Source organism: Salvia hispanica, chromosome 4 (genome assembly GCF_029641045.1).
Source record: "Salvia hispanica isolate PSC_SH4W2 chromosome 4, Shi_PSC_v1, whole genome shotgun sequence".
In the NCBI taxonomy this organism is placed as follows: Eukaryota; Viridiplantae; Streptophyta; class Magnoliopsida; order Lamiales; family Lamiaceae; genus Salvia; species Salvia hispanica.
Window position 1 is genome coordinate 58,856,383 of NC_142695.1, and position 27,958 is coordinate 58,884,340.

The 27,958-nt window shown below is 38.3% G+C and overlaps 4 protein-coding genes across 5 annotated transcripts; all 4 read right to left on the minus strand.

Moving 5' to 3' along the window:
• Window positions 1-282: 282 nt before the first annotated feature.
• LOC148929741 (putative LRR receptor-like serine/threonine-protein kinase RPK1) lies at window positions 283-678 on the minus strand. Its single transcript, XM_089057006.1, has one exon. The coding sequence runs from the start codon at window positions 676-678 to the stop codon at window positions 283-285; it is 396 nt and encodes a 131-aa protein (XP_088913132.1).
• Window positions 679-1,591: 913 nt separating this feature from the next.
• Window positions 1,592-6,912, minus strand: LOC125195614 (receptor-like protein EIX2). Of its 2 annotated transcripts, XM_089069716.1 has the most exons (4): window positions 6,178-6,912; window positions 5,460-5,547; window positions 3,295-3,615; window positions 1,592-3,222 (listed from the first exon to the last, which is right to left on the minus strand). In XM_089069716.1, the coding sequence occupies exons 1-4, from the start codon at window positions 6,910-6,912 to the stop codon at window positions 1,592-1,594; spliced, it is 2,775 nt and encodes a 924-aa protein (XP_088925842.1). The 2 variants fall into 2 exon arrangements, with proteins under 2 accessions (XP_088925842.1, XP_088925841.1); XM_089069715.1 differs by lacking the exon at window positions 5,460-5,547 and having other exon boundaries at window positions 3,295-3,729; window positions 6,219-6,912.
• Window positions 6,913-17,350: 10,438 nt separating this feature from the next.
• Window positions 17,351-19,456, minus strand: LOC125195615 (receptor-like protein EIX2). The gene has a single exon (XM_048093748.2). It carries the CDS (start codon window positions 19,391-19,393, stop codon window positions 17,351-17,353), a length of 2,043 nt encoding a protein of 680 aa, XP_047949705.2. The 5' UTR covers window positions 19,394-19,456.
• Window positions 19,457-20,583: 1,127 nt separating this feature from the next.
• LOC125195944 (Tetratricopeptide repeat (TPR)-like superfamily protein) lies at window positions 20,584-27,896 on the minus strand. Its single transcript, XM_048094245.2, has 22 exons — window positions 27,784-27,896; window positions 27,583-27,681; window positions 27,042-27,254; window positions 26,745-26,867; window positions 26,578-26,661; window positions 26,439-26,489; window positions 26,186-26,278; window positions 25,756-25,896; window positions 25,591-25,671; window positions 25,210-25,457; window positions 24,959-25,130; window positions 24,315-24,430; window positions 24,175-24,232; window positions 23,920-23,985; window positions 23,602-23,814; window positions 23,413-23,464; window positions 22,963-23,336; window positions 22,791-22,885; window positions 22,204-22,446; window positions 21,441-22,084; window positions 21,040-21,243; window positions 20,584-20,906 (listed from the first exon to the last, which is right to left on the minus strand). Exons 1-22 carry the CDS (start codon window positions 27,784-27,786, stop codon window positions 20,743-20,745), a joined length of 3,537 nt encoding a protein of 1,178 aa, XP_047950202.2. The 5' UTR covers window positions 27,787-27,896; the 3' UTR covers window positions 20,584-20,742.
• Between the last annotated feature and the right edge of the window lie 62 nt (window positions 27,897-27,958).

Genomic DNA, 27,958 nt, shown 5'->3' on the forward strand with positions numbered 1-27,958 from the left:
ATTGTAACTAAGATCCATGAACAAGATGGAGGTGGATGCGAGATTCGGAACCGTACCACTTATTCGATTATCGTGTATATGTAAGTGCACTAATAAAGAAGACAAACTCCACAACCACCTCGGGGCTTCATCGGTTATATTGGCACCACTGAGATCAAGGGATGACAAATTCGTCTGAGTTCGGATCCATTTTGGAAACTACGGGCCCACATTGCACCTGGCTAAAGATATAGTTTCCAATTGAAAAGGAGGAATCCAATGAGGGGGAATATGCAAGATCAATTAATTGAAGGATAAATCTAGTGTCTTTAACTTATCAAGCTTGGAGAAATGGGATTCAGAGACTAAACCTTCCAAGGAGTTATAAGAAAGATCTAGAACTCGAAGCTCGGAGAGTTGGCCAATGCTTTGAGGAACGGAGCCTTTGAAGTTATTTCCCTTGAGTTGGAGGGTGATGACATGGCCAGTGGTGTTGTTGCATCCAACACCATGCCATCTGCAGCATTCGTCGCTTTGCCACGATGAGAGAACACCGCGATCATCGATAAGGCTGTTTTTGAAGCTGAGAAGAGCTTCTCTTTTCGTCTCTATGCATCTCACTTCTGCATCTCCTGAAACAAACACATAGAAAAGAGCAAGAGGAAACAATTTGATTGCTAATCTTTTACAAGAAGCCATGCTTTCTTAATAGTACAAGATATGTATATTTGTGGGGTTTAAATAAGCCCAAGATATGTGTGTTGGTTGACATTGCAAATTTCTCACTTTCACACGAAATTTGAAAATGCATATAAATGTCGAAGCTTAAAGAGATTCAATCTTCTCTCTATGAATCACACTAAGTAGTGACAAAATAGACGAAACCACGCTTTTGGAGCTTCGAATTATGATTCACACTAACAAGTGACAAAATTACAAGTAGAAATTGGGACGCGATTTTACATATAGACAAAATTTAACGTTCAAACTCAATGAAAGGTTGACAAAAAAATCTACAAAATAAATTGAAAGATAATTTGCGATGATTGTACGTACATAGATCTTTTTCAGCAATTAAACGACGAATTTTATTTGGAGATTGTACATGATTTTATCATTAATAAAATAAAGAATTTATTAATAAACAATTAAAAAATGATGATTATATACAGTTATTTAACGTCAAATTTTTTTTGGAAAATGTTGTGGATTTCAATTAATTGTGAATTTGTGATTCTTTTAAAAATTTGAGCTCTTGAAAATTTATGACAATCAAATTGTGAATGAAATTTGTCTAACTCTCTACGCAACACACTAGAAAGGAACAATAACTGTCTAAATGTGGCTAATTAAAATATATACATGATGAGTATTGATAAAGGTAGGAAAAACATTTAATTAAGGCATCAGAACAATTTCTAAAGCAATACACAGTTCTTCATCCTTTCTTCTTGTAGTATCCACGAGCTCGTCCACCTCTATTCACAAATAAAAAAAAATGAATACTAATATCTTTTTGAATTAAAAAAAATAAATGTTTTCAAACGAAAAGGGAGAAAATTTGAGAATGGGAAAATTTATTGAAGTTAGATGTAGCAATATTACCTGTATTTCAACTTCGTCTCCATTTGGATACAAACAAAGCAATCCTGATGTAGAGCCAATCTCCAGCATCATCAAACAAGTTGAAGAATGCGATTCTCCATGATTTCTTCACTATGAATGAAGCAATAACCCCCCAAAATCCAAAGATAAAACCAAAGCCTATTGATATGCCCACTTCTTCCATAAATGAGAAGGTGTTGCCATCTTTCTCATCCATGTTCTCGCTTGGATTAGTGGTGGGTGGCCTCAAGCTATCTCCGGGGCACATTGGCAGAGGGTCGCCACAAAGTCCATCATTCCCGGCATAAGTGGATGTTGTGAAGCTCTGAAGCTGAGTACTCGTTGGAATTTTTCCAGATAGATTGTTGCTTGACAAGTCAAGAACACCAAGATTGTGTACTTCTACCAAACTTGTAGGTATCTTGCCAGATAGTTGGTTGTGTGACAGATCAAGAGAATCTAGCGTCTCCATTTTACCAATATCTGGAATTATATCTCCCGTCAAACTATTTCTTGACAAATTCAAGGATCTTAATCCCCTCATCGTGGAAAATGATTTCGGAATGTTCCCTATCAATCTATTGCTTGAAAAGTCAACAAGCTTGAGGCGCCCGAGATTTTCCGAATATTCAAATTCCTTGCCTTTCCATTGAAATGAAGAATATTCATAGTGATTTCTGTTCTTAAGTAATAAGTGCATTACACCAAAAAGAAGTGGAAGAATATTTGTGGTATTCTTACTAGCCAAGAAAGTAAAATTGCTGAAGCAATCTGGAATTATCGAAGATAAGTTGTTTATCGACAAATCCAGAACTTGAATTTTAGTAAGATTGCATATCTCGGGAGGAATACTGCCATGCAAATTATTTCCACGAAAGTTTAGAAATTGCATGTTATACAACTGGCCAATCCAAGTAGGGATCTCTCCAGTTAACTTGTTCCCTCCAACATCAATGATGCTCAAATTTTGGCAGTGTCTCAAATTGTAAGGTAACTCACCAGATAAATTATTACCATGCAATTGTAGTGCAAGGAGGTCAAGTTCACCTAGAGAGCCAGGAATTTCACCGGAAAAATTGTTGTTAGCCAAATTGAGGGAGTACAAGTTCGGCATTTTCTCCCAGCACTCGGGAACCTCTCCTTCCAACTGATTACTAGAGATGTCGAGGGCGTTAAGCTGATCATAGTTAGTTTTGCAAATGGATGAAATTGAACCCGAGAACATATTTCCACTCAAGTGAATACGATTAGCATTGGCGGGAAATAATGGTATAGGACCTGAGAATTGATTGTAGCTAAGATCCATATACTCGATGGAAGAAGATGAGAGATTCGGAAATGTACCACTTATTTGATTGTCGGAAACATATAGCTCTACTAATGAAGATGAAAAACTCCACAACCAACTCGGGGCTTCATCTGTTATATTGGCACCACTGAGATCAAGAGATGATAAATTCCTTTGAGTTTGGATCCATTTTGGAAAAGATGGGCCCACATTGCACCTGACTAAAGATATAGTTTCCAACCGAAAAGGTGGACTCCAGTCAAGGGGAATATCCAAGATCAATGAATTGAAGGATAAATCAAGTGTCTTTAACTTATCAAGCTTGATGAAGTGGGATTCAGAGACTAAACCTTCCAAAGAATTATGAAAAAGATATAGATCTTGAAGCTCGGAGAGTTGGCCAATGCTTGGAGGGACTAAACCTGTCAAAGAATTATAAGAAAGGTCTAGAACTCGAAGCTTGGATAGTTTGCCAACGCTTTGAGGAATGGAGCCGGTGAAGTTATTGACCCTAAGGTACAATTGTGTTAATGAAGAAAATGCTCTCAGGTCAGGCAAAGATCCATTGAGTTGGTTATAAGACAAGTTCAAAATTTCAAGTGATTCCGACACAGAATCAAGTATTGAAAATGGTACATCACTCAAAGAGTTAAAAGAGAGAACGAGTGAGCGTAGGTTGGTAAGGTTCCCTAACTGAGGAGGAACGGTCCCAGAAAATTTACACCGGCTAAGATACAAGTGTTGTAGTTGATTCATGGAACCAATGAATTCCGGGATTGGAGTGCCTCCAAAATCTATCCAACTAAGGTCAAGATAATTTAAATGATGCAACTCAAGCAACGATGCGCTGACCATACCTCTCAAGTGTAAGTAATTGAGTTGGAGGGCGATGACGTGGCTAGTGGTGTTGCTGCACTCAACGCCATTCCATTCGCAGCATTCGTCGCTTTGCCATGAGAGAATGCCACGCTCGTCGATGAGGCCATTCTTGAAGCTTAGAAGAGCTTTTCTTTCGCTCTCTATGCATCTCACTTGTGCATCTCCTGAAACAAACATACGGATGAGAAGAACAAGAACAAATTTAGGTGCTATTCTTTTATCAGAAATCATGCTTTCTTAGTAAATGTTTGTGGGATGGTGAAGAATCTCAATTTGGAGGGGCTTAAATAGCTCAACACATGTTTGTCTGTTGCTTCTCATTACAAATTCTCTCTTTCACACTAAGTAGTGACAAAATGCTTGTAATTGTTGCACTTGAGCTTATAAATCTTCTTGTAAGAAAGATACAATGCAGATGTGTCAAAGGGGCAAGACAAAATGATTTCTAGAATATATGTGGCTAAGTCATACATTCAATATACAAAGACAAAGAGTCATGATCAGTTTGACTGATTCATGGTAATTTGGTGTCACAATTGAGCCTAAAATAATAGAAAGAAGACAAAATAGCAAAGCGGAGTTTGACTATATTACAGTCACTGATAAAATACAAGAAAATGAGGAATTAATAATATGTTTAGGAGAGAGGCCATTCTCGAAGGTTAGAAAGGCTTTCACGTTATATGTACTTTGCGCTGAATATGTATTATGTTTGGTTCATAAAATTGAATCTTACAATTTATTTCTGGATGGATAATTCTATAATAATAAGTTATAGTCATCTCCCTACAACTAAAATAATCTAACAATTTAATCTTAAATAAATAATCATATGATAACGAATCATGACAATCGAACGGCACCTATATAGACAAAAATTTAGCTTTGGAGCTATCGTCCAAGACCGGGGACGTGGCACGATTTGTGATAGTGGATGCTTCAAATAGGTCGCGCAAAAGTGTCTATTCTCTCAATTTTGACTGAATAATAGTATCAATATGAATCAAGACAATGAAAATGTATCATTGTATAATGTATAACATCATCTCTGAATACATGATAAAAACTAGGAAAATCACTTAATTTGACCATTGAATTACATGGAGAACATTGATAAAAGTAGGAAAAACACTCGGGAATAATAAATCACAAAGCTTGTCCATTGATTAAGCAATATATAGCTCTTCATCCCTTCTTCTTCTACTATCCACGAGCTTGTCCACCTTTGTACACAAAGAAAGATTGTTTAGTATCTTGAGAATAATAAATCACAAATTATGCATTCAATTACCAAATCTTAATCAATTAAGCATGGCAGTTAATATTACCTTAGCATTTCAGCTTTATTTCCATTTGGATACAAACACAACAATCTTGACGTAGAACCAATATCCAACATCATCAAACAAGTTAAAGAATGCAATTCTCCATGATTTCTTTAGTATGAATGAACCAATTACTCCCCAGAATCCAAAGATAAAACCAAAGGTCATTGATATGCCAACTTCTTCCATAAATGAGAAGTTGTTGTGGTCTTTCTCTTTCATGCTTCCTCCTGGATTAGAGATGGATGGCCTCGAGCTATCTTCCGGGCACTTAGGCAGAGGGTCGCCGCAAAGCCCATTATTCCCGGCATAATTGGATGTAACAAAGCTTTGAAGTTGAGTACTCATTGGAATTTTTCCAGATAGATTGTTGCTCGAAAAATCAAGGACACCAAGAGTGTGTATCTCTGTCAAACTCATAGGTATCTTGCCAGAGAGTTCGTTGTGTGATAGATCAAGAGAATCTAGCATCTCCATTTTACCAACATCTGGAATTATGTGTCCTGACAAACTATTTCGTGATAGATTCAAGGATTTTATTCCCCTCATAGCGGAAAATGATTTGGGAATATTCCCAGTCAATCTATTGCTTGACAAATCAATAAGTTTTAGAAGCTCGATATTTTTCCTGTATTCCGATTCTTGACCTTTCCATTGAAATGATGAATATCCATAGTGCTCATTGTTAGTGCAAAAACATAAACCAAAAAGATATGGATCGACATATGTTAATGCAGTACTGTTACTAGCCAAGACAGTAAAATTGTTGAAGCAATCGGGTATTATTGAGGACAAGTTATTTTTGGACAGATCCACAACTTGAATATTAGTAAGATTGCATATCTCGGAAGGAATGCTGCCATGCAATTTATTTCCACGAAGATTTAGAAATTGCATTTTATACAACTGGCCAATCCAAGTGGGGATCTCTCCTGTTAACTTGTTCCCTCCAACATCCATGAATCTCAATTTCTGGCAAACTCTCAAACTGTAAGGCAATTCACCAGATAAATTATTACCATGCATCTGCAGTGCAATTAAGTTCTGTAAATTGTCGAAAGAGACTAAACGTGTCAAAGAATTATTAGAAAGATCTAGAACTTGAAGCTTCGAGAGTTGGCTAAAACTTTGAGGAACTAAACCTTCCAAAGAATTATGAGAAAGATCAAGAACTTGAAGCTCGGAGAGTTGGCCAATACTAAGAGGTATGGAGCCTTTAAAGTTATTTCTAGAAAGGTGCAATTGTTTCAATGAAGAAAAGGCTCTCAGATCTGGGATCGATCCATTGAGTTGATTAGAAGACAAGTCCAGTATTTCGAGTGATCCTAATAAAGGACCAAGTTTAGTAAGGGATGTAAAACTTAATGAGTTAAACGAGAGATCAAGTGAGCGGAGGTTTGTAAGGTTCCCTATTTGAGGAGGAACGGTCCCAAAAAAGGCAGACCGGTTCAGATTTAAGTGTTGTAAATGCTTCATGGAACCAATGAATTTTGGGAATGGAATGCCGCCAAAATCATTCCCACTAAGGTCAAGATAATTTAAATGATGTAACTCAACCAATGAAGACCCAATCGTACCTCTCAAAGTTGCACGACTAAGGTCAAGGGTGATGACACGACGAGTGGTGTTGTTGCACTCAACACCATACCAATTGCAACATTCTTCGTCGTTTCGCCATGATGAGAGATCGTCGTACTCATCGATGAGGCCATTCTCGAAGCTTAGAAGAGCTTCTCTCTCACTCTCTATGCATCTCACTTCTGCATCTCCTGAAACAAACACACGGAAAAGAACAAGAAGAAGAAATTTGATTGCTATTCTTTTATAAGAAATCATGATTTCTTAATAGATGGTATGTATATTTGTGGGATGATGAAGAATCTCAAGTTGGTGGGGTTTAAATAGTGTTGCTTCACATTGCACATTCTCACTTTCACACTAAATCTTGGAAAAACTTAGAGGAATTTCTCTCTATATGTGAATCCCACTAAATAGTGACAAAATGGACAAAATAACGCTTTTGAATCTTGGAAAAACTTCTCTCACCATGATTCACAATAACTAGCGACAAAAATATACGTGGAATATTGACATGCTATAAACAACATTTAATGTTCAAACTCAATGAAAGGTTGACAAAAAAATCTACATAATAAATTGAAAGAAAATTCGCGATGATTTAAAAGACGAATTTTTAATTGTACATAATTATTCTATCATTAATAAAATAAAGAATTTATTAATAAACAATTAAAAATGATGATTATATACAGTTATATATCGTCAAAAAATTGAAAATGCTGCGGATTTCAATCAGTCGTGATTCTTTTAAAAAATTGAGCTCTTCAAAATTGATGACAATCAAATTGTGAATGAAATTTGTCTTACTTCCTATGCAAGTATGCAACACAAAAGAAAGGAACTATAACTAGCTAATATAATGATTTTGTACTAATTAAAATATATACATGACGAACATTGATATAAAAGTAGGAAAAAGATTTAATCAAGGCACCAGACAATTTCTAAAGCAATACATATAGTTCTTCATCCTTTCTTCTTGTCCTATCCACGAGCTTGTCCACCTCTATTCATAAACAAAAAAATTGTATAATATCTTTTTGAATAATAACATATTATGGGCAGTTTAAAAATTCTTTATCTTTTCAAACGAAAAGGGAGAAAATTGAGAATGGGAAAATTTATTGAAGTAATTAGATGCAGTAATATTACCTGTTGTATTTCAACTTCGCCTCCATTTGGATACAAACACAGCAATCCTGACGTAGAGCCAATCTCCAGCATCATCAAACAAGTTGAAGAATGCAATTCTCCATGATTTCTTCACTATGAATGATGCAATAACTCCCCAAAATCCGAAGATGAAACCAAAGGCCATTGATATGCCAACTTCTTGCATAAGTGAAAAGGTGGTGCCATCTTTCTCATTCACGTTCTCGCCTCGATTTGTGGTGGGTGGCCTCAAGCTATCTCCGGGGCACTTTGGCAGAGGGTTGCCACAAAGTCCATCATTCCCGGCATAAGTGGATGCACTGAAGCTCTGAAGCTGAGTACCGGTCGGAATTTTTCCATTTAGGTTGTTGCTCGACAAATCAAGAACACCGAGTCTGTGTATTTCTGCCAAACTTGTAGGTATCTTGCCAGACAATTGGTTATGTGATAGATCAAGAGAATCTAGCATTTCCATTTTACCAATATCTGTAATTATATCTCCTGTCAAACTATTCCTTGATAGATTCAAAGATCTTAATTCCCTCATACTAGAAAATGATTTGGGAATGTTTCCAATCAATTATTGCTTGAAAAATCAATGAGTTTGAGAAGCTGGAGATTTTGCCAGAATTCTAATTCCCGACCTTTCCATTGAAATGTGGAATATCCGTAGTGCTCGAAATCATTGTGATTGAATAAGAATATCGAACCAAAGAAATATGGGTCAAGATTCTTGGTATTCTTATAACTAGCCAAGACTGTAACATTATTGAAGCAATCAGGTATTGTCGAAGACAAGTTGTTTATGGACAAGTCCAGAACTTGAATGTAAGTAAGATTGCATATCTGGCGTGGAATACTGCCATGCAACTTATTTCCACGAAGGTTTAGAAATCGCACTTTATACATTTGGCCAATCCAAGCGGGGATCTTTCCTGTTAACTTGTTCCCTCCCATATCAAGGAATATCAATTCTTGGCAAAGTCTCAAATTGTGAGGTAACTCACCTGAAAAATTATTCCCATGAAACTGTAGTATACTGAGGTTTTTTAAGGTGGCTAAAGAGCTTGGAATTTCACCGGAGAAACTGTTGTTAGCCAAAATGAGGGACAACAAGGCGGGAGTTTTATCCCAGCAGTCGGGAACTTCTCCTGGCAACTGATTATTTGAAAGGTCAAGGGTGTAGAGGTGATCATGTCGAGTTTTGCAAATAGATGAAATTGAACCAGAGAACATATTTCCGCTCAAGCGAACTTGGTTGGTATTGGCAGGGAATAATGGTATAGAGCCTGTGAATTGATTGAAACTAAGATCCATAGATTCAATGGAGGTGGATGATAGATTTGGAATCGTACCACTCATTTGATTGTCGGAGAGAAATAAGTACGTTAATAAAGAAGACGTACTCCACAACCACCTTGGGACTTCATCTGTTATATTTGCACCGCGGAGATCAAGCTCTAACAAGTTCCTCTGAGTTCAGATCCATTTCGGAAAATATGGGCCCACACTGCACCTAGCTAAAAGTATATTCCTCAACTGAAAAGGAGGACTCCAATCAGGGGCAACATCCAACATCAATAATGGATTGAAGGATAAATCTAGTGTGTTTAACTTGTCAAGCTTGATGAAATGGGATTCATAGACTAAACCTTCCAAGGAATTATAAGAAAGATCTAGAAACTGAAGCTCGGATAGTTGGCCGATGCTTAGAGGAACTAAACCTGTCAAAGAATTATTGGAAAGATATAGAAATTGAAGCTTGGAGAGTTGGCCAATGTTTAGAGGAACTAAACCTGTCAAAGAATTATAAGAAAGATCTAGAACTCGAAGCTTGGATAGTTGGCCAATGCTTAGAGGAATGGAGCCGGTCATGTTATTGCCCCTAAGGTATAGTTGTGTCAATGAAGAAAATGCTCTTGGGTCGGGCACGGATCCATTGAGTTGGTTATGAGACAAGTTCAGTATTTCGAGTGAGTCGAATACAGAACCTAGTATAGGAAGAGATATAGAATTCAAAGAGTTATGTGTGAGATCGAGTGAGCGTAGGTTAGTAAGGTTCCCTAACTGAGGAGGAATGGTCCCAGAAAAGTTTGAATACGAAAGATACAGGTCTTGTAATTGATTCATGGAACCGATGAATTCTGGGATTGGAATGCCTCCGAAATCCATCCAACTGAGGTCAAGATATTGTAAATGATGCAACTCAAGCAACGAAGCACCGATCTTACCTCTCAATCTTACATGATTGACATGAAGGTTGATGACATGGCCAGTGGTGTAGCTGCACAGAACGCCATCCCATTCGCAGCATTCGTCGCTTTGCCATGATGAGAGGATACCACGCTCGTCGATGAGGCCATTCTTGAAGGTTAGAAGAGCTTCTCTTTCACTCTCTATGCATCTCACCTGCGCGTCTCCTAAAACAAACACACACAAAAGAAGAACAAGAAGGAAATTGATTGGTATTCTTTTACAAGAAATCATGCTTTCTTAATGGATATATTTGTGTGATGTTGATGAAATATCAAATTGGTGGGGCTTAAATAGCCCAACACATGTTTGTCTGTTGCATCTTATTGCAAATTATCTCTTTCACACTAAGTAGTGACAAAATGCTTGGAATTGTTGCACTTGAGCTTATAAATCTTCTTGTAAGAAAGATACAATGCAGATGTGTTAAAGGGGCAAGACAAAAGATTTCTAGAATATATATGGCTAAGTCATATATTCAATATACAAAAACAAAAGGTCATGATCAGTTTGACATATTCATCACAATTTGGGGTCATAATTGAGCATAAAATAAAAGAAATATGACAGTGCTTTGACTATGTTACAATCAGTCATAATATTCATGAAAATGGTGAATTTACTAATATGTTGGCAGGAAAGAACTCCATATGTTATCGATGTCTCAAACTCGTGCAAGTTGGTGAGTGACTATTGCAATTTTCACATGATTCTTTAAGGAATAAAACTACGTCGTTTTCATTAGAAAATAGTATGTGAGAGAATTTGAGGAAAGACATTTAGTAGTATATAGATTAGATTCCATAACATACAATTCCACCAATACTTTTCTATCAACTTTATTACAATGTATTTGCCTTAGTACAAAAAAGCCACAAGCATTAATTTCGGAGAGAAAACACACACTACAAATGAAAGTAAAAAAACTATGAAAAGTTGAAAACAAAGTGAAAGTACATATATAGACCTCATTCAGAAAAAAGAGAAGAAAAATATACAAACCAAATTACAATAACTTTAAAAGATCATCAGCCATGAGTTTGTTCACCTTGGTTCAACGCTAAAGCACTGCTGAAAAAAATGGTGATGTTATGATTGCAGAAAAAGAAATCTTGCAACGAGTCTAAAAGTAATGTGAATATAACAAATTCAACTAAATGTTATGTTATTAGCTACAAAAGTGTTTAATCACATGTTACCTGCATCGCATTTCAGTTTCGTCTCTATTTGGATACAAACACAACAACCTTCACGTATAGCCAATCTCCAGCATCATCAAACAAGTTGAAGAATGCAATTCTCCATGATTTCTTCACTATGAATAAACCAATAACTCCCCAAAATCCAAAAATAAAACCAAAGGCAATCGATATGCCAACTTCTTCCATAAATGAGAAGTAGTTGTCTTTCTCATTCGTATTTTCACACGGATTAGGGGTGGGTGGCCTCATGGTATCTTCGGGACACTTTGGCATAGGGTCGCCACAGAGTCCAATATTCCCGGCATAAGTGGATGCACTGAAGCTCTGAAGTTGAGTACTTGTTGGAATTTTTCCAGACAAATTGTTGTTTGACAAATCAAGAAAACCAAGAGTGTATATTTTTGCCAAACTTGTAGGTATCTTGCCAGAGAGTTGGTTATGTGATAGATCAAGTGAATCTAGCATCTCCATTTCACCAATATTTGGAATTATGTATCCCGACAAACTATTTCTTGAAAGATTTAAGGAGTTTAATCCCCTCATATCGGAAAATGATTTTGGAATGTTACCAATCAATCTATTGCCTGAAAAATCAATGAGTTTGAGAATCCCAAGATTTTTCCTATATTCTGATTCATGACCTTTCCATTGAAATGATGAATAGCCATAGTGTCCATTGTTAGTGACATAGCACATACCCAAGACATATGCATCAACATATGTTAATGTGGTATTCTTACTAGCCAAAACAATAAAATTGTTGAAGCAATCTGGTATTACCGAAGACAGGTTGTTTACAGACAAATCAAGAACTTGAATACTAGTAAGATTGCATATCTCGGGAGGAATATTCCCATGCAATTTATTTCCACGAAAATTTAGAAATTGCATTTTATACATGTGGCCTATCCAAGTGGGGATCTTTCCTGTTAACTTGTTCCCTCCAACATCAATGAACCTTAACTCTTGGCAAAGTCTTAAACTGTGAGGTAACTCACCAGATAAATCATTGCCATGCATTTGGAGTAAAACTAATTTGTTTAAATTGCCAAAAGTAAGAGGAGTTTTACCCGAAAAACTGTTGTTAGCCAAATTGAGGGAGTACAAGTTTGGCATTTTTTCCCAGCAGTTGGGAACCTCTCCTTCCAACTGATTATTGGAGAGGTCCAGGGCACCAAGCCGGTCGTGGTGAGTTTTGCATATGGATGAAACTGAACCCGAGAGCTTATTTCCACTCAACTTAATTTTGGTAACATTAGCAGGAAATAATGGTATAGGACCTGAGAATCGATTGTAACTAAGGCCTATAAACAAGATGGAAGTGGATGAGAGATTCGGAATTGTACCACTTATTTGGTTGTCAAATAGATGTAAGTACGCTAATGAAGGAGACGAACTCCACAACCACATCGGGGCTTCATCTGTTATATTGGCACCACTTAGATTGAGGGATAGCAAATTCTTCTGAGTTCGAATCCATTTTGGAAAATATGGCCCCACATTGCACTTGTCTAAAGATATAGTTTCCAATTGAAAAGGAGGAATCCATTGAGGGGGAATATTTAAGGTCAATGAATTGAAGGATAAGTATAGTGTCTTTAACTTATCAAGCCTGGAGAAGTGGGATTCAAAGACTAAACCCTCCAAAGAATTATAAGAAAGATCTAGAACTTGAAGCTTCGAGAGTTGGCCAATACTCAGAGGAATGGAGCCTATAAAGTTATTTGCCTTAAGTCGGAGTTCTGTCAATGAAGAAAAAGCTCTCAGGTCTGGCATCGATCCATTGAGTTGATTATAACTCAAGTCCAATATAGAAAGAAACTTGGAAGAAGAGTTAACAAGAGGCTTGACATCACTCATGTTACAGAATGCTAAGTGCAACTCATGTAGGAACCGGAGACTTAGGATTTGGTGTAAGGAGTTGGTATGACTTAAGTCGATTAGACTCAGATCAAGATATGACAGCATAGAGAGACTTGAAAGCCAATCGAGATTCTCAATCCTTAAAGAGTTATACGAGAGATCAAGTGAGCGCAGGTTGGTAAGGTTCCCTATCTGAGGAGGAATGATCAGAGAAAAGTTAGAATGACTAAGAAACAAGTGTTGTAGTTGTTTCATGGAAGTAATGAATAGCGGGATTGGAATGCCTCCAAAATCATTCCGACTGAGGTCAAGATAATTTAAATGATGCAACTCAAGCAACGAAGAGCCAATCTTACCCCTCAAATTTGCATTGTCGAGTTGGAGGGTGATGACATGGCCAGTGGTGTTGTTGCACTCAACGCCGTGCCATTTGCAGCATTCTTCGTCGCTTTGCCATGATGAGAGATTGCCGTACTCATCGATGAGGCCATTCTTGAAGGTTTGAAGAGCTTCTCTCTCACTCGCTATGCATCTCACTTGCGCGTCTCCTAAAACAAACACACACAAAAGAAGAACAAGAAGGATATTGATTGGTATTCTTTTACAAGAAATCATGCTTTCTTAATAGATGGTTTGAGGGATGATGATGAATCTTAAATTGGTGGGGTTTAAATAGCCCAATACATGAGTGTTGCTTCACATTGCACATTCTTACTTTCACACTAAATCTTGAAGTGGAAAACGTTTTAGACCATACAAATCATAAAGCTTAGAAGAACTTCTCTATATGAGAATCACACTAAGTAATGACAAAATAGGCAAAAACACGCTTTTGAATCTTAATTAGAAGAATTTTTCTCTCCATGATTCACAATAAATAAATTTAATGTGAGAATTGCGTTCAAAGTCAATGAAGAAAAAGACAAAATAAAAATGCAAAGGTGTTACGTACGTATTTCGTAACGGTCCCGGCAAATCGGAAAGAGACAAAAGAAGATAAAACCGGCGACCGGAGAGGGTCGGCGGTGAACGAACTCTGAGCGGCTGTGCGCGGGATCACCCGTCGGGCAGCGGCGTCGAGAGGGGTTCCGGCGCCCTTGCTTAGGGTCGGCGGAGAGTTGTGGCTGTGCGCGGGAATTGTCCCGTCGGGCAGCGAGATAAACACGAGTTCGTGTATTGCCAATATTTGGGCGAAAGGTAGAATTTTATTGATTGACTTGAATGCATGCAAATAATAACCATCTATCCCTATTTATAATACTCAAATACTATACCCTAACTTATTGAACAAGAAAATAATCCAAATAAATATGAAAAGATATGGCTAACTAAATAATATAGATATGGGGATAATTCTAGATAATATGCTCGTATCAACTCCCCCGCGGTTGAAATTCACCTTGTCCTCAAGGTGGAAACCACAACACAACGAAGAGCGTCGCGAACAGAAGCTTTGGCGAGTTGTCCCTACCTGGATCAAATGGCCACGGTCGTTGGTTTGGCGCAAACACAGCACGCTTCGGCAGTTCAATTGGATGAGACATATCCACCCCAACAGTGATTAATTTTCCTCCTCTATTTGAATACATAATGCCATATCCATACTTTGACCAATGTACGACATTTACACAATTCTCCTTAATTAGATCATTTTTATCCTTTGTATTTTCCAACTCAAAAGGTCTCCCCCTGTTAGCATCACAGGAATCAGCACCTTCAATTCCAATATTCTCATTAGAAATGTGCACCTCTGGGGTAAGATAATCCTTATTGCCTTTGTGAGCATCAGCGTCATGCGCAAACGACTGATGACTAATACTTGCCTTTGTGAGCATCGGCGTCAACTGGTCGTGAGATCCTTCACTCTGTTTAACTTCTTCGCTCACATCTACCCCGACAGCATTATTGATGGCAATATTAGTGATGCCGTTGGGAACAACGTGAATGTCTTTGGGAACATCCGCACTCAATACCATCGCGGGAGGGTTATCATTGTTTTCCCCAGTTATATTTTCATCATCAGTATTCACCTCAAACCACGCGTTCAACCGGGCGAGAATGGCTGCTTGCTCCAATCTATAAATATGCAATTTCTCGTTGTAATCACTTACTGCAGTTGTTAAGGGTATTTCCCTTAACGAGGGTCGGCGGCTATGCTCGATGACCGGCAGAACTTCTGGTGGGTCCCAACAGGTAGGCGAGTGCGGAGGCTGGTCTGGGGATTGACTGGTCACACGTGCGGGCTGACCGTACATGTCCCGCGGTGGATGGTTGGCGGTGTAGCGGGGCTGATGGGAAACGGGCCGGACTGGAAGCGCTCTAACCTCCTCTTGAGGGTGAGGTCGGTCCCAGGAGGTATCCGAGCGTCGGGGCCGGTCAAAGGTCGGGTAGCCGCAGTCCTGCTGTCGCACCGGTGGGTCCCAGCACGTCGGGCGGTGCCGCTGCTTTCCATGAGTCGGGTGGCAATCGAACCCTAATTGGGTCTCTTGATCTCCGTGATCAGATAGGTGGCCACCCCTCTCGGCGTAGCCGCTGCGGTGTCGGGGCCAGGCGTCTTGCGCGCGATCGCGGTACCCGATGGGCTGGTATCTCGGCCGTGGGCGACGATCCAGGGGATCCAAGTGGTGTGAGACGTAGGGTGGTTCTGGATCAGGCCACGATGGCGGACGAAGTACTTCCACTCGGCAGGCCGGAGGGTCCCAACAGGTCACACGACGAGGTTGGATCGGCTGGTAGGGACGGAATGGCTGTGCGGCTCGAGGGAAGTCATATTGACAGCGACGACAGCCGGTGTAGTCGTATGACATGCCGACGGACTGATGCATGGTTGTGTTAGAGATTGTGGTGCAGCGGCTGATTTTTTTTTATTTTTATTTTTTTTTTTATTTGGGGGATATGGACGAACGCGGACGGAGGATGAGCACGAGATGAAAGCACCAGTTGTTACGTACGTATTTCGTAACGGTCCCGGCAAATCGGAAAGAGACAAAAGAAGATAAAACCGGCGACCGGAGAGGGTCGGCGGTGAACGAACTCTGAGCGGCTGTGCGCGGGATCACCCGTCGGGCAGCGGCGTCGAGAGGGGTTCCGGCGCCCTTGCTTAGGGTCGGCGGAGAGTTGTGGCTGTGCGCGGGAATTGTCCCGTCGGGCAGCGAGATAAACACGAGTTCGTGTATTGCCAATATTTGGGCGAAAGGTAGAATTTTATTGATTGACTTGAATGCATGCAAATAATAACCATCTATCCCTATTTATAATACTCAAATACTATACCCTAACTTATTGAACAAGAAAATAATCCAAATAAATATGAAAAGATATGGCTAACTAAATAATATAGATATGGGGATAATTCTAGATAATATGCTCGTATCAAAAGGTTGGCTAAATTAAATCCACTAAAAATCTACAAAATTAATTGATGATTCTATGCATCTTGATTTTCTGGCTTAACTGAATGGATAATATATATTCCTAGAAGTTGGTGGGGCCCATGCCCTAATGTGGCTTCGCCCCTGATTGCAGCTTTTTGAAAATCATTTCAAAAAGTATACAGCTAAGTTGCCGTGCATTATTTTATGTATAGCAATGTTTTAAAAATCGGATTGGACCAGCCGGATCGGCCTTGAACCGATACTTAGTCCGATCCAGTTTGCACTTGAAAACCGGTAGAGTATTACAGCTGAAAATTTAAAAATGGAAAAAGGTAATGAAATACTTAGGTGTGATCCTTTTATTTAATTGAAGAGGGGAGAGTATATTCCAAGATATACAATAAAATCAAGACAAGTATGCATCATGATAATAATTTGATTTGATATCAGAGTTGTTACCTAACTAAAATCTCAAAATAAAAACTATCTCTGAACACACGACAAAAAGTAGGATAACACTTAATTTGCAATAATAAGTGCATACACTATTACATCATCACTAATGAATTAAAATACATGACAAACATTTAATAGTAGGAAAATACATAATCCATGTATTTGTATATAATTCAAGTACCAAAACTATTTATAAGCAGTATATAGGTCTTCCCCCTCTCTTCTACTATCCACGAGCTTGTCCACCTCTATTAAGAAAGAAAGATCGGATAATACCTTGAGAATAATAAATTAATAACAAGTATGCATTCAATTACCAAATCATAATAATTAAGCATTAGTTTAATACACTTTGAAATATTGAAGTTAAATATGGTTAATATTACCTGTATTTCAACTTCGTCTCCATTTGGATACAAACACAACAATCTTGACGTAGAACCAATCTCCAGCAGCGTCAAACAGGTTGAAGAATGCGATTCTCCATGATTTCTTCAATATGAATGAACCAATAACTCCCCAAAATCCAAATATAAAACCAAAGGCTATTGATATTCCAACTTCTTGCAAAAATGAGAAGGTGTTGCCATCTTTCTCATTCATGTTCTCGTCCGGATTAGTGGTGGGTGGCCTCAAGCTATCTCCGGGACACTTTGGCAAAGGGTCTCCACAGAGTCCATCATTCCCGGCATAAGCCAATGCACTGAAGCTCTGAAGTTGAGTACCCGTTGGAATTTTTCCAAACAAATTGTTGTTCGACAAATCAAGAACGCCAAGAGTGTGTATTTGTGCCAAACTTGTAGGTATCTTTCCAGAGAGTTGGTTATGTGATAAATCAAGAGAATCTAGCATCTCCATCTTGCCAATATCTGGACTTATATATCCTGTCAAACTATTTCTCGACAGATTCAAGGAATTTAATCCTATCATAATAGAAAATGATTTGGGAATGTTCCCGGACAATCTATTGCTTGAAAAATCAATGAGTTTCAAAAGCCCTAGATTTTTCCAATATTCGGATTCTTGACCTTTCCACTGAAATGATGAATATCCATAGTGCTTAGTTTCATTCTTAGTGAATAAGTATATTGAACCAAAAAGGGATGGATCAATGTGTGTGGCATTCTTAGTAGCCAAGACAGTAAAATTGTTGAAACAATCAGGTATTATCGAAGACAAGTTGTTTATCGACAAATCCAGAACTTGAATGTTAGTAAGATTGCATATCTCGGGAGGAATACTTCCATGCAATTTATTTCCACGAAGGTTTAGAAACTGCATTTTATGCAACCGACCAATCCAAGTAGGGATCTTTCCTGTTAACTTGTTGCCTCCAACATCCAAGAAGCCCAATTCTTGGCAATGTCTCAAACTGTATGGCAACTCACCATATAAATTATTACCATGCATCTGCAATGCAGCGAAGTTCTGCAAATTACCGAAAGAGCCAGGAATTTTACCCGAAAAATTGTTGTTAGCCAAGTTGAGGGAGTACAAGTTGGGAATTTTCTCCCAGCAATTGGGAATCTCTCCCACCAACCGATTATCGGAGAGGTCAAGGGTATTAAGATGATCGTAGAGAGTTTTGCAAATGGATGAAATTGAACCGGAGATCATATTTCCACTTAACTGAATCGCGGAAGCATTGGCAGGAAATAATGGTATAGAACCTGAAAACTGATTGAAACTAATATCCATATGTAAGATGGAGGTAGATGAGAGATTCGGAATCGTACCACTTATTTGATTGTCCGAGAGATACAACTTTGCTAATAAAGAAGATGAACTCCACAACCACCTCGGGGCTTCATCTGTTATATTAGCACCACGGAGATCAAGGACTGACAAATTCCTCTGAGTTTGGATCCATTTTGGAAAGTATGGGCCCACATTGCACCTGGCTAAAGATATACTTTCCAATTGAAAAGGAGGAATCCAATGATGTGGGATATGCAAGATCAATGTGTTGAAGGATAAATCAAGTGTCTTTAACTTATCAAGCTTGATGAAGTGGGATTCGGAGACTAAACCTTCCAAAGAATTATTGGAAAGATATAGATCTTGAAGCTCGGAGAGTTGGCCAATGCTTAGAGGAACTAAACCTGTCAAAGAATTATCAGAAAGATCTAGAACTTGAAGCTTGGATAGTTGGCTGATACTTAGAGGAATGGAGCCTGTTAAATTATTTCTCTTAAGATTCAATTCTGTCAACGAAGAAAATGATCTCAGGTCTGGCATTGACCCGTTGAGTTGATTATAAGCCAAGTTCAGTATTTTGAGTGATCCCGGCACGAAACCAAGTGAACAAAGAGATGCACAACTCAAAGAGTTTTCCGAGAGATCAAGTGAGATCAGGTTGGTAAGGTTCCTTAACCGGGGAGGAATGGTCCCGGATAAGTTACAACCCTTGAGATTCAAGTGGCGTAATTGATTCATGGAACCAATGAATTGCGGGATTGAGATGCCTCCAAAATCAATCCAACTGAAGTCAATATAGTTTAAATGATGTAACTCAAGCAGTGAAGAGCCAATCTTACCACTCAATATTACATAATGAAGTTCGAGGGTGGTGACGTGGCCGGTGGTGTTGCTGCACTCAACACCGTGCCATTTGCAGCATTCGACGTCGCTTCGCCACCATGAGAGAAAACCATACTTATCGATGAAACCATTCTTGAAGCTTAGAAGAGCTTCTCTCTCGCGCTCTATGCATCTCACTTGTGCATCTCCTAAAACAAACACACACAAAAGAAGAACAAGAAGGAAATTGATTGCTATTCTTTTACAAGAAATCATGATTTCTTAATAGATGGATGATGAAGAATCACAAGTTGGTGGGGTTCAAAAAGCCCAAACACATGTCTCTTGCTTCACATTGCAAATTTTCTCATTTTCACACTAAGTAGTGACAAAGTGTAAAATGGGCAAGACAAAAGGATTCAACCTAAACCCACTATATAATGTTAATTTTTCTTCAATAATTGCAAAATAAAACATAAAATATACGTGGTCAAGTCATATATTCAATAAACTAGTACAAAAGTCGTGTTGAGTTTGATTGATACATGACAAATTGGCTTAAGAATTGGACTCAAAATCAAAGAAAGATGACAAAGTAGCAGAGGAAGTTAGACTATATTACAATCACTGATGAAATTCATAATCAATAATGACGAATTTACTAATATATATGTTGGCCATTCTTGAAGCTTAAAGTGGTACACTCGGATATTCCCTCCGGCAGTCGTTAAATATCACATATTGTCTTTTCGAAACATCCGTGACTAAATGAGTCATTTCAATTTTACTATTTTTATAAACGAGTCTCACTTTTTTTAACTCATTTTACTTTACAAGAGACGATGAATAGGCTGGAGTTGGCTAACTCTGCGATCTCCAACGAGACTATAACTCCACCACCGAGCGGTATTTTGGCATGAAGTCGTATGTCTACTGGTAAATGATTTTCAGGTGGCCAAACAAAACAATTTAACGTTGGCCTTAATGAAGAAGCTGAAGCTTCCGAGGACGAGGAGGATGACGTCGAACGGGAAGAAGGATGAAGCTCCGGCGGCTTTAAATTACCATATGCAAGTTGTAGAATCTTGTTGTGGATATGATCAATGTAAAAAAGTAAAGTATTGATCCTTGTTTAAGTAGTAGTATCTATACAACTAACTCACAACAGGAACTCCAGTGTTACGGATGCATCTACCTCGATCTAAACCTAAACTCCGTAAGGGTGGAAACGAACCTGCAGTAGGGCCATTTCCGATCACCTGATTCTAGGTTAGAGAGTAGTCGTACTCCTTTAACAAGAACTTCCAATATCTCGAACACGAAGGATTCATATGGATGGCTCGCAGAATCCATCTCATTTTACTGCCACCATGAGAAGCCTCTCTAGATAGCAAATGCATTTGAAATAGAAGCTCAGCAGATCGGTTTTCTGCAAGCAACGAAGGGGGCATGTGATCAACATTCCATTCCATCATACCAAGCATGTCGTTAATGTGTTGTTCAAATAAGAGGTTATCATATGGTCTAGATGGAAACTACAGGCATTATTCAAAGAAACAAACCTGGAGGCCAAGAAAACCATTCATCGCGAAGGTTGACGAGCCACTTTTCTTTTGAGCCAAGGCTTGCTTCTGCTTGACCCAGCAACAGTGAAACAAGAGGCAAAGGATCGGAAGAGGTATCTTTCGCTTTCTTCAGACTTCTTATGGCACGTGTTATGTAATGTGACTCGCACTTCTGTCTGGCAAGCTCCATGCAAATGGCGCCTGCATTTAACGAAAGATAATGTCACTAAGTGGTGCGAGGCTAATGACAGCATTAAAATCCGCCTTCTCGTAAAAATAACAATATATAGTGGTACCATGTTCCATGAGTTTGAGAGTGTTTGAAGAGCATCAAACAACTGTTTTCACGATTAAGGGTCGAAATATGGATGCAGACGCATAAGTATAAGAGCACATACCATGACAAAGAAAGAAACAACTCTGGTCATCAGCTACACAGCATGCTTGTGAAAAGAACTCTTCAGCAGCAACAAAATCACCAAGCGAACTACATATCAAACCCTGCACCAAACTAAACAGAGCCGTCCACATATTCCATGACGTCTTGAGATCTTTGGAGCAGTCTTCAAATTTCAGAGCTAAAACGGTAGAATCATCTTGTAGGCCATATCTGGATTCAATAAACTTCAAACAAATCCAGCCAATATGAGAATAAGTTCCAAGCTCCAAACAATATTTGTATTCTTTGCGCAGGTTCACAAAATCATCCTCAGCGGCATATGCACGGCAAAGCAGCAAATGTGCGAAAAAGAGATGGTTACTATGAAGTGATGCGCCCAAGGCACCTCTCACAAGTCTGAAGCATTCAGTATTATTGCCTTGTTGCAGATTAACCTCGGCGGCACAGAGAAGAAGCTGATAATTCTGATATTGCCTTGATACATCTTTGATGGAGAAATTTTGATCAGACAGAGCCACAGCTGTTAGCCGCTCTACAACATGGCAACCATGCTGAGGAAATTTTTCTGCACGAGTCTTCTGTAAGCAGTTTAGCGTAAGTAAATACCTTGCATTGAAGTTCCAAGGCTCTTGATGCAAATACCTGTAAATTTGCCAAACTATTCAAATTCGGCTTTGCAAGGGAAAGCAATCTGATCTGGACTAATATACAGCAGTCATTGAACTAGCAATAAAAAACTCGAGGGGACATGAAAAATATACTTTTGCAGCACTTGAATGGCCCCAGATCCCGAATGGCATTGACGTCTGCAGGTCGGTAGTGGAAACTTTTGATTTGGACTTCCAATGGCATAACAAGCAACATTTCCAGCACCAACAATCTCATATGCTGATTTGAGACCATCATCCTTTTGATAGTCAGACAAATCCAGGGAAGAGCATCGGGTTGCAAGACAGAGATATCCCCGTTCTTTGCTTGATAGCAACAGATAGCCAAGAAGATTTCTGTCAGCAAGAAACTAAGTCAGATAGGCATTATTAGAAGTGTGAAATAACAAGACCTGCATAATCTAAAAGAGGTTTTATTTAGAGCTAGCAGCTAGACATAGAGGATATGTTGATGAAAACCAGAAACAAAATGCATTCTTTGCTTTGCACTCTTGGGAGAAAGAGTACTTTGATATTTTACACTGTGATGGGATAAACAGGAATTAGCATGCTCAAGACCTCAAGTCCCCACCAACCAAAATATAGGAGCAAACAAAAGGAGAAGCACCATCATCAAAAGTTTAACAAAAAATAAGTCAATATAACATTATAACTTAATATATGTATTCACTCGAGGTTACCTCAATACACTGCTGTTAGGGAACATGTGAACTGCTTTTCTAAGGTGATCTACTCCCTTTTGAATTCCAAGGGAGTTTTCGTTTCCGCTTTTCAGCTGACAATACAAATGAGTAAATGCTGCTATTAATAAAGTTGAAAAGCATTAATTATAAATATAAATCAGGAACTTACAAGTTTTCCAACTGTAATTAACATGTGCATTGAAATAATGTCTTCACGAGATGTAACAAAGGAACGGCTGCTCGAAACAACTGCCTCAAGTTGATTGTTTGAGTCCAAAACATGAATAGCAGAAACAATAAAACTAATTTTTGAACTGCTAAAAAGTTGTTTGGGCATTTTCAAAATGCTTGTGATCGCAGATTCCTGTCCAGATATGTTGTAAAGCATCCTACAGATGAAGCTAACGGAGGCAGCAGCTAGGTTTTCTTCCATAGATAAAATGCTTGAAGCAAGTGATCTTGTTGCAGATAGAGCCATATCATTCTTGCCCAGTCTCCATAAACATAAAGCATATATATGCAGGCCCACGGTGTCAAGCTGTCCTAGAAATTTAAGGAAGCATATCAGCTAAACATAAAATTTAACAGAAATTGCAGTATATAAGTAAATAACTCACACCTTTTTGCCTTAAACGTTCGCACTCTTCAACTGCTTCGCTTGCATTTCCAGCCTGAATAAGATAAGGATTTTTTTCATAACAAACATCAGAAAGAATTACCAGAATACTCTTCAAAAGAAAGACTTATGTAAAGGAGTATTATGACTATAAAAGGCATCTTGAACTGCCAAATAGACTGAACATATTACCATGCAAAGTGATCTTGCCAAATTGATGGATATATCATCTGAATGAGATTCTGATGTTTCGTCTGCAAAATACTTTAGAGCATATCTGGCCAGCCTGTAGGAGGCGACTGCACCTTGATAATCAGATCTTGATTCACATACTAGACCATTCAAATTGTGAGACTCGGGATAGTGTGGAATACACAGCAAAGCCTGTTGGATGGCTGCAAAGACCTACAACGGCCATTAAACTGATAGGTTTACACTTTGACATCTGTTTGATAAAACAGTATGTGCATTACAAAAAACCTCATGCAAAGAAATATTATTACTGTGTACCTCTGAAGATGACAAGCAACTTGAATGCAACGCAAGCTTTGCAAGACCAATCTGGAAATCTGCAACCTAATGGACCATATATGATGAGTACTTTGATGATTAGATTTCAGCATGGAAATGCAGAGGATATCATTAAAATATTAATAATTATGAAGATGATAAATGATACTAGAACCTAAAGGCCATATATATTATTAATGTAATGATGCTTCCACGGGAAATACCAAAATCAAGCATGAGTAAAGCATATCATACCGGGGATATCTGTACAGCCCGTAGACAGCACTCATACGCTTCATTCTGCTCAAACTTTCTGAGACCAAACAAATAAGAAACATTTGAGACTTTGCCTGGAAATTTCATGAGGTAATTTTCTATATTCTCCCTAGTGTTACCTAACATCAGCATCTGCTGACATGCCTGCCCATGGTAATGCAAGTGAAGGTTCTATACTTCTAGCACGGTCAAATGCTTGTTGGGCCAGTTTATTTTCACCTTCCAGTCTATAGAGCTGTAGAAGTCCATAATGAGACCCTTATGAGGATTTATAAGAATTGAGGGTGTGAATAAATGATTACAATAAATAAGGATAGACATATAGAAAGTGTAGTAAATAAATATAATCATTGATTTATGTAAATAACACAACATACAACTTTTAATCATTCTAAATACAACACCACCTTTTAATTTTGGCAATTACATCCCCAGTTGTTTCCAGCAGAACTTGTCCGATCTGTAAAGTCTGGGGATGTTGTAATTGCACAAATTGTAAGGTAGTATTGTAATTGCACTTAAAAGTTGTGTGAACATTGCAAATTTGGATAAAGACTACGTTACTTCCGGATATATACCCTAAAAGGATAAAACTAGTGGTGCAATCAAGTTTTAGTTATCAACATCAATCATCCAAACATAATCCATATAAGAATCACCGATTCAGAGAAACCTGCTACAAACTAGTATCCCATATACGAGCAATGCTTTAAACAATATTGCTGGCTCCTATACCAGTCTTAAATAGATCAGTAGTTACTACCTTCCCAAGGTAAGCCCATGCAACTGCTAAAGACACGTCCAATTGTAATCCACGCACCAAAGCATGTTGCTTTAGAGCAGCATTACTGGATAAGCATGCCAATGCAACCCAAAATTCATCATTGTAACCCTCGAGTAATATACCACCGAAGCACATCTTTTCAGCAATAGGCCTGGTTATTTGAGATAGACAGAAGGTAAGACCATTGACATCCACATTGTCAATCCATGTAAAAGGAAACAAATATTTACCAAACACTACAATCATCTTTAGGAGATTCCTTAAAAGATAAACTGACATCTGCTGCAATGGCAACATCAATATATGCATTAGCTAGCCAAGGGGCCAAGTGCAAAGCACGCTGATAGGAGCGACTGGCATTTCTAGAAGCAATAAAGCAGGTCCTTTTCCATGTACTGACAGAAGATTTGAAAGATATCTCATCAACTTGCCCAGGCCTGGCTTCCTCTGTCCATGGGTTACATCTGGCATACATAAGCTAAGAGAAAAGACTCAGAAGTCATTCTCATATTAAAACTACAAACCAAGTCTGTCTGAAGCAGGGAAAAGGAGTTTGACATGAAAACAAGAACATTTTACAAAAAAGAATAAAATATTTCCTGGTTTTATACCTGAATATCTCCATGTAGCTTCCATGAACATGAAAAGTTACCAGCTAAAGATGTAACATGCATGGAAACTTCAGCTGCTTCCTGGAATCAGCTTGAATCTTATATAAGTAAGTTTAATCATCATTTCAATAATCACATTAAAGGATCTTACTTTGAGATACTGACCTCTAAAAGTGAAGCTCCCCATCTAAAGGCACCCGAATTGACACATTCCTTCGCTAAACCAAGAAAAGCAGAAGCAAGCCCATAATTTGCGGACACATTGTGTGGCGATATTATCAGTGCTTGCTGAAATTGCTCAATTCCCTTTGCAGAAAAAGAAACATTTGCAGAAGGTAGGTATCACTAAATGAGCCAAACAAAGTATTCATATTGAGCGAAAGGATTTACATATTTGAATAGTCAGACCTATCTACTGTCATTTTTCAATGTAAGAAAATGCAAGATAGAAGAATAACTCTATCTTACACTTCTTTTGGCAGATAAAGATCTGCTCTTGAAGTGGAGCAAATTGCTGTAGTAAACATGAATTACAGCTATAGAGTACAAAAACAAAGAGCTAGAGAAGGAAAGGAAGCAATGAATAATGCCTTACCTTTCTGAAAGAGCCAAGCATCAAAGAAATATTTCCACTTTCAACCAGAGCAAATATCCTCGAGTCGTCCAACTCAACAGCTCTACCATATGACTGTTACAAAACGTGAATAAAGATAAAGTACAGTGCCACGGTGGTGTATCCAGAATTCACTTAAAATGATAAAAGTCTAAAAGGGAATCCTCAACAGTTTTTTCGAGTTGTAAGGAAATATTTTCAGAGAATGTGTTGCACTGCTACAAGAGAGAGTTACCTTAAGTGCCGCTGTAAACATACCCATTCGTCCATAAGCAAGACCTATTGTCTACATAAGCAAATAAAGACGGTAAGACAGAGATCTACCACCATAACTATTTTGAATATACACATAATTAGGAGATCAGGCTGAGGACCTCCCACAAATCAGCGCTAGTAGGAAATCCACGTATGGCTTGTTGAAGGCTCTGTATGGCTTCAGCCCAGTTTTTAAGATGAGCCTGAAAGAAAGTAATTGACCTCCGTAAAAAAGTGCGATGACTCTAAACAAGAGTCCACGCATTATATGGCTGCAGAAGGAAACCTGAAGATATCCCAGCCGACGGAATGCCCAAAAAGCCCTGGCAGACTTCTCAGAAGCTTCACGACAAACAGCAATCATCAAGTTATCTTGGCCTCCCTCATCAAATAAATCACAAATCGCTTCCTGGAATATAAAGTCGAATTGACTAATGATCATACAAGCATTTCAACATTTCAGAAACTCTGGAAATGTGGATTTTTAACTAACAGAAATGGGATAAATTATGCAAATAAAACACATTTCCTGATAGGTCTTACATCACCAAAGAACAAATAAATAATCAAAGAAGAAAAATACTCCGGCATCAGAATCATCAGGATTAAGAGCAACAGCTCTCTGGTAGCACTTGAGAGCTCGTTGCGGCTCGGGTGAAACGCGAGCATAGTAATGACCTAAGTATCGAAACGTAGCAGCATTCTGCGGATTGAGTTTTGCTGCAACCATGAAATGCTCCACCGCTTCATGCCTCAATTCCGCCCTTCTCTCCCCCTTCTCCCATAGCACCACCCCCTGAAAACAATCAAATCACAAATACTATGAACTGAACATTTCCCTCACAATCGAATTCAATTAATACAGTATATAACAAACAATACTCCTATTCAAGTAAATAATACAGTAAATAATACTCCTATTCAAGTATTACCAGAATGAATTGAACATTTCTCTCACAATCGAATTCAATTAATACAGTATATAACAAACAATACTCCTATTCAAGTAAAAAATACAGTAAATAATACTCCTATTCAAGTATTACCAGAATGAATTGAACATTTCTCTCACAATCGAAATAAATTAACACAGTAAACAATAGTAAACAATATTCAAGTATTACCAAATTGAAACGGACAGCGGCGTCATCCGGATTAGAACTCGCTGATTCTCGCAATTGCTTTAAAGCGGAGAAATCGCATTCTTCTTCTTCTTCCAGAGCCTTCAATCATATCAAAATCGAGGAAACGGTCACTAAATTCGCCCGAACTGTGTGAACTGAAGGTTAAAACTGATAAATACTGAATTGAGAGAGAGAAGCTACCATGGCGCCGGCGATTAACAGGATTTCACTTTGCTGGAATTGAACTGAGGTGCAGTTTGAGGAAGATGAGTTCTCAGCTGTGCCCTTTCAATTCTTTTGTTTGTTCTTTTTTTTAAATATATACTTTTTCATGAATAAAACAGATATTAGTTTGAAATTATTAAATATTAAATAT